The 7,345-nt window shown below is 41.2% G+C and overlaps 1 protein-coding gene across 1 annotated transcript; it reads right to left on the bottom strand.

Annotated features, from left to right (window-relative positions):
• Window positions 1–299: 299 nt before the first annotated feature.
• LOC115766613 (splicing factor U2AF 50 kDa subunit) lies at window positions 300–1,666 on the bottom strand. Its single transcript, XM_030710604.1, has one exon. It carries the CDS (start codon window positions 1,599–1,601, stop codon window positions 315–317), a length of 1,287 nt encoding a protein of 428 aa, XP_030566464.1. The 5' UTR covers window positions 1,602–1,666; the 3' UTR covers window positions 300–314.
• Window positions 1,667–7,345: the final 5,679 nt, after the last annotated feature.

Raw genomic sequence — 7,345 nt, 5'->3', positions numbered from 1 at the left:
CGCGAGTTCACAAAATTGATAAGTGTCGATTGTATGGCAGCCCATTCTATTAGTACTCTTGACCATGCTTGTTTTGTGTGCGCAGCTCAGTTGCATTCGGCGAAAATAGCGAAACCTGAGCTCTTTGGGAACGAGATGACCGTCATGGGCTAAAATAACAATCTCGATTCTAACGCTGATCTGTTATGAAGCCAGAAAACTTGTAAAGAAAGCTGCGTTAGCTACTTAGTTTTCAGATCTTTTTCAGCATTTCGCAGCAATTGCTAATAAAAGATGATCAAACTCGACTGTTGAAATCGAAGAAAACCACAATATTAATGAAAATCTTTGCGTTTGTATTTATCTAGATCGTAGAAGGATGTCATCACAATGCGTCCGCTAAACTTGCGGCCACTCAATGCGTTCAGTGCCTTCTTACAGTCTTCGATAGACTCGAAGCGCACGAAAACCTTGCCACAGCCGGTTTGGGGTGGATCGCCGATCGGACGTGGAATTTTTAGACTTTTCACCTTGCCATATTTGGCACATTCCTGCTTAATATCCGTGCGAATGTCCTCATACTCATCATTGTCCAGTAGCTCACTTGGCAGCACCATGTTCAACAGGCATAGCACTTCGGTTGCCTTGCAAGTGGAGACATCGATGGGAAAACCAGGCACCTGCAGCACGGGTAACTGACTGGCCACCATGTTCCGTACGCCGGCAATGGAGCGCTGCACAACAAGCTTTCGATCACCCAGCTGCATGCCATTAAGACCGGCAATGGCCTGTTCCGTAATGGACGGATCTAGATATTCGCAAAAGGCGAAACCCTTGCTCTGGCCCGTGATGGTATCCTTCACCAGATTAAATCCCCGCAGCTGTCCAAAGGTCACCAGCAGCTCCTTCACTTGCTCCTCGTTCAAACAGGTGGGCAAACCACCAATGTAAATTTTATGCGGCGAATCTGGCACCACTGGCGAAATGGGCAGATTGCTGGCATGGATCTGCGCTGCTCCCTTGGCTATTTCAACTATCTCCGCGGTGGTTATTGAGGCAACCGGATGATAGTCATGCGGTCGTCGTATCTTGAGCGTCTGGCCACGATAGCTAATACCGTCAAAGGTAATTGCCTGGGTTGCTTCATCCATGGAACGGAACTCGAGAAACGCAAAATTCTTGTCTAGATTCGTCTGGCAGGTGAGCACAGCGTTGCCATCGTGACCCTGTGTTCCATTCAAACGGTGAATCTGCTCATTAAAAAACGCCATCATATCCTCGTCGGTAGTGCTGAAGGGAATATTGCCCACATACAGCCGACGGGCCTGTCGCGTTACCGTCGCAATGGCCGCCGACTCACCCGTGGGCGGTGCGTCCGGCACAATTCTGGAGGCAATCTGGCCACTTGCCTGCATCGCCTTGTACTGTACGGGCGAGAGATGCTCATAGCCCATCGGTGGTATATCCCATGAGGAGTTTATGCGCTCCTTGCGGCGCTTTACCTGGATCGATTGACTTGTTATGGAACTGGAGCGTGTCGGACGATGCTTGGAATGCGAACGGGAACGAGATCTTCGATTGCGACTACGTGATTGATGCTTTTCTTTGCGACCACGACCCATAATAAAATTGGAAAGCTCGCAACACGGTGTAACAATGCGATAAAAACAAATAAAACTAGATTTTAGCTTATTTTTAATTCCGTTTTTGTGACAGCTCTTTGGAGAACAAAGGCGACTATGTTGTACTTTCGGATCTGGTCAAGTATTCTCCCATGGTTGTATTTCAATTGTGAGTGTACACAATTTACTTCATCGAAATTTACTGTTAATGATTTGAAAATATCATGATGAGCGGAATTTTCACTTAAGTCTTTAAGCTCTAATAGTAATTACACCAAAAATTAAACACACGTTGAAGTTTAAGTATGAAATAAATTGAAAATTCCTTTTCGTTCTGTTTATCTTTCTGGCATCAACATTCCAAGCGGCCGTCCTAAATATGCAACATTAATTTGATTTAAATATTTCTAATCAAATCAAATATTTGTTGAAATATTAATTTGAAAGTCTTACTGTTTGTTGAAAGCCGCAATTAAGTCATTTATCATTTATGGAGAATTTAACATAATGGGCTACGCTCGAAATGTTTTGGCCAGCGACAGAGACAAAAATGTAGCTGCGGTTGCAAACACAATCATTTCATGCGAATCATCATCATAATAATATCCGTTAATATCGCTAATCAATTATAATTAATTGGCAATGTGACCCGCAGGCCGCGCTAATCGAGAATATTTTCAAATTTTCGATGAAGCTGCGTGTGTCAGGGCCAAAAATTTGAATCTCATTGAGTCCCACTGTGAGAGTGGTGGGTCTCTATGTGTGGTCCCTGATAGATACGGCGTAGCTTAGGTGTTTAGCATTCCATGGAAACGACTTCATTTTGAAGGCAACCAAAAAAAGCGACGCTCAATTAATTCACCAAAGGCGACACAATCAAAATGTCAACTGACACGACTTTGGAGGCGGAGGAGCAGGAGACGAAGTTGTGTAGCAAGGGACCAGGTCGCACGATTGATCCTCCTACACGAGAGCCCTCAGCAACAACAACAAGAACAACAACAACTTTGTCGTGAATCAAAAAGGCATTCGATCGAAAAACTCAAACTGTGTGATAATTAATGTCCAGAGAATTGGTATCCCCTTGAGTTTCAGGGTTCGTGATCATCATCAACTGTGCGTTCTGGGGGTTCGAAAGCGATTTTCTGTTGGGTCTCACTTAATGTGCTTGGGATACGAGCAAATAGACAAGGATAATGGCCGTGCCAGCAACCGTTTAATGGACGTTTGATGATCAGACGCCGATCGCCAAGATAAGAAGATTTATAACGATTTTAAAGATTCCAATAATTCAATGCCAATTGGCACTTGTTAAGTGCAATGCAGAGGACAAAATCTCTGTTGTGTATTGTCATTAATGCTAAATTAAATACATTTCGGCGCTGTTCAAAATCCAATTAATTCCTATTTTTTCAACTGTTTGGTTTTTATTTAGGTCTCATGAGCTGCGAACGCAAAACCAGAACCCGTCCCGGCCACATGACAAACGCAATTAATTTGTCCATTTAAATTCAGGCAACGTGTCTGCAGACATTGACGATGACGGAGCCAACGAAACATTTTTTCGATCGCTCGCTTCGATTTCGATGGTTTTCGGTTCGTTATTATTTGAAGGCGATAAATTAATTTTGAACAAAAAAAGAAAATAATAATAATATGATAGGACGCAATAAAAATTCATAATAAAGTGCACAGAATGGAAACGAGAAAAAAGAGCACAAAAACTAACTACAATATTTGTTTTTATTTATTTATTTTCAAAACTGATTTGGTTTAAAATAAATTCTTTTGAGTGGGGTACTCAGACCTGAAGCATAAATAATTCGAGCCCCAGCCTGTAGATTAATCTGACCATATTTGGCTGATGTCAATTTGGCTAGAGTTTAAATGTAGCTCGCGACTTCTATATGAAATTATCCAATATTACAATATTTTCAGTTGGACGGGCAATTCTAAATTAAATACCCTGGTTTCAGTTGTATTTCCGCTAAGCAATAATACGCCTTGTAATTTCAAGTATAAAGTTTTAGAATCCTCTAGATTTCAAGAATCTTCTCGCATTTGCTTGAGTTCCTGTTCCCACAGCTTACTGCATCACTAGTCATTTAGTCACTAGTCGCATTAGTCATTGCCAATCCGATGCGCTAATTTTAAGCTTAAAATGTTCATGTTTCGGCTTCTAATAATGTTGTTGCTGACATTTATTCACGGTTTCATGTCGGTTAGCCACCAGAATTTATTACATACACATATCAAACGTGGTCGATGTTGTTGAAATTGCCAACGTTTAGGGGTATTTATATTGAAATGTTCATAAATATTATGCTATAAATGCTTTTTATTCAGCGACGGTTAACTATCGCATGAAATGCAAAGTTTTTGACCGCACGCAGAGGTTTTTTATTGGGGTTATAGGAACGATAGATGAATGTCTGTTTGTGCCCAGGGGCAAACCGAATAGAAAGGGGCTAACCAAAACGTCACAACGAATTTGAAGTTTTTTGGTTGCGGTCACTGTATTCCACGAAAATGGGACTCATTTTTCGACAAACATATGAATAAAAGTTTTAATGAACTGGTTGGTTGGTCTACTGGTCAATTGGTCGATGCGTCGATGGGTCAATGGGTCGATTGGTTGGTTAGTTGGTGGGGCTTTTTGGTTCGGTTGTTCTATCGGTTGATGCGTGTTTCAATTGATTTGTGGCCATAGGCGTGTGAACGTGATTTTATTATCAAATATTTAATGCTGTTAGTTTTAGTAAATTAAATAAATCAACAGAGCAAACACAGCCAACGACAGTTTGGCTGAATCATGACACAGGACGCAGTTTGCTGCTTCTGCTGCTGTTGCATGTTGTATTGTTTTTACTTTTTTGGTGAATGTCAACAAGAAAATTTCAATTTATTTTCTGATGAATCAACAGAAAAACAATTCGCATTGAGTTGTTTTATTTTTTTGTTGGGTTGCCCTTTGCTCTTATTTGCAGCTTTGCTTTGGCTGCGCACTCGTAAATATCTTTTGAGTGCATCCGCAACTACTTCAGATTACAGATTTCAGCATAACAATTTATTTTGATATGTATTTTTATGCAATTTCTCGACAATTTGTCGTCGCTGCACCCGAAAAGCTGCCTGCATCCTTCATTTCATGTATATATATATACTTTTTTGCGTGGAATTTGCATCATAAATTGTCAGCAATGTCATAAAATATTTTCTTTTTGTTTGCATTCTTTTTTCATTTTTTGGCAAGCCATGTCGACGTCATCATCATCATTGCTATTGTTGTTGTTGTAGTTTTTATCATTTCATTTCAGTTTTTTGTCCGTTACTCTTGTGTTTTTGCAGCGAAAAATTAAAACTAAAGCGCTTCTAGAGAGAATTTCTAATGATATTCGGAGCGCGACGAAATTATCTGCTTAGAGCTTTTGAACCTTCCGACAGCGAAATGCGACAAAATTCTGTCAGAGCACTCAGTAATCCAATAATATTCACAGACGACTTCAAGGCAGCATCTTGAACTTGTGTCTCTCTTGTAGTTGCCTGCTGGTAATTGCATTTGCAGAGCTTGCAGGCTCGATTGCAGGCAGCTTTAAGCCTTAACATAAGAGAGGCTATGTCGACTGGCAAAGCCTGACTAAAATTTGGCCTTGTGTGCTGCATCTTCAAAGTAGTCAATATCAAAGAGTCTCTATCTGTAGGACAAAGTTTTCTAGATGAAGAAAGGAAAACCCACAAGTTCTCTAAGTCCACAAACTAATACACACCCTTCCCGGTCTTCACGCACATACACACCCCCACACAAGCAAGCCACCCTGCAGCAGTTGCCCTATGTGGTCTTTACTGGGGTTTTGTTTCTCTAGCTGCATTTTCACTCTCTATTTACTTGCTGGTCTTTCCCTCTCTAAAATTTAACCCTTGAACGCACTTCATGAATTGATTTCTATGCATTGTTGTTTCCGCTCCCCCTTTAGAAACTTTAACGGCAAAATTTATGTTTTTCCTTTAGCCATTATGGTAGAAATTGTTATAATTCAATAACAAGATTCTTGGATCTGGAGTCTCTTGCCCCTGCAATGTGCTTTGTTCTGATTCCCATTTCATGGTCTTCCACAGAATGCGTTAAAATCAATTCAGAATTTATGCGATTTCGCTTGTAATTTATTTTATGAATGTTTAATAATCTGTGCACTGGATAAATTTATGACAATTGCATGTTAATTGCCTGCTTGGCGCCGATATGTCAGTCAAACACAGTTACTGCGGTGCCCATGGGGGCTTGAATAGTGGGTGTCGCTGAGGGACATTTGACGGAACGCTCATTTTGTTTACATTCAATTTCATAAGTGGCACTAGGGAGACCAGCCAGAGGAGCACCGACTGTTGTCCATTGTTGACTCAGAGCTGAGCTGAGCTTTGACGCCCCATCCCCTTGCATTAGCTGGTGGGGCAATAGCAGTTGACATGCTGAGCACATTATTAGACGCCCTTTCAAGTTTACGATATTGATTCCAAGTTTGTTCAGGCCTTTTAAAAAAATGAATGGTCGCCCCGGACTTATAGCTTTGTGTGGCGTCTGGGAATTGTGTAAGTGAAAGCTGATTAATAATGAGCATTTATTGAGGGGCAATTACTGTGCAAAGAGAACAGACTGCTCTTTTGAAGTACTTCAAGATTATGGTGGATCAACTGAGTTTTTGTTATCTTTTGTCTCTTTAATATGCAGAGTTCCCGGCTAGAAGATACCCTATAACTAAGCGCCGATTATATGGAAATATGAGTAGATATCAAAAAAATATGTACATACAAACGACGGTGACGTATAGTAAAATATATATTGAAAATGTAAAATTTTTAACACTTGTAGGTTTCGAGATCACAAAGAGATAGCTAGGCATATATAGATTGAACTACTTTATGTCATAAACGTTCCCTGCTGTTTGTACATACATTTGCACAAAACCAATTTACCCTTTTTACCAGTTTACATTTACATAGGTTCAGGGTAGATAAAAAACGATTTTTTTGCCCCCTGATTGCATTCTGACCTCCATTTGGGCACATCTGCTGGATGTCAGCCTTGACTTTAGCTGCTTGGTGGCACAGTTTATGTCCAGAGAGGCTGACGCACTTGGTCAGCGCTGGCAAATCGCTGCATAAATCGCAGCGACAACTCTGGTCCGCTCAGTGTCGCTCTCTCTCTTTTCTCTTACATTTTGCTGGCAGCTCTTCATCATCTTCAGTGACACTTGTTTGTCTAAATGCTGTCGCGTGGCGACCTTAGTGGCTCTGGCTGGAGACCTATACCAGCCACTGACCTCGTGATCTCCCCCATAAACTTTTACCAATGCACCAGCAGCACAACAACAAGGAAATACACGAAAACTTCAAGCTTCAACATGATTTATGAAACTCTACACATCATAAGCGAATGCGTTTATCATTTTTTACTCTCGCCGAAACTGGAAAAATCTTGGAACTGGCGACGTTGACAAATGACAAAAAACTGCGTCGCCGTCCATTTATGCTGCTGTGGGTTTCTCTGCCCGCCGGGATACAAGCTGCTCTTAATTTTATCCAGCACGCGCATCCGGCCAGGCTCAGTCAGTGCAAGAATCAAAACACTTGGACAGGGTGGGCAGTGGACTAAGTAGGCGACAACCACAGGCTTGTCATTAAATATGCAATAGAATTCGCTTTTTGCACGCTTCTCTCCAACTTTTAAAGCGTCACAAATCGCATAA

The sequence above is a fragment of the Drosophila novamexicana genome, unplaced genomic scaffold, assembly GCF_003285875.2.
Source record: "Drosophila novamexicana strain 15010-1031.04,08,12 unplaced genomic scaffold, DnovRS2.1 tig00001209-arrow-arrow-pilon, whole genome shotgun sequence".
NCBI classification, from domain to species: domain Eukaryota; kingdom Metazoa; phylum Arthropoda; class Insecta; order Diptera; family Drosophilidae; genus Drosophila; species Drosophila novamexicana.
The sequence above is the reverse complement of the archived record's forward strand: the minus strand, read 5'-3'. Positions and strand labels throughout refer to the sequence as shown.

What these genes read in the sequence shown, in the direction of transcription:
- LOC115766613 (XM_030710604.1), bottom strand. Translation starts at nt 1,601, where the DNA reads ATGGGTCGTGGTCGCAAAGAAAAGCATCAATCACGTAGTCGCAATCGA.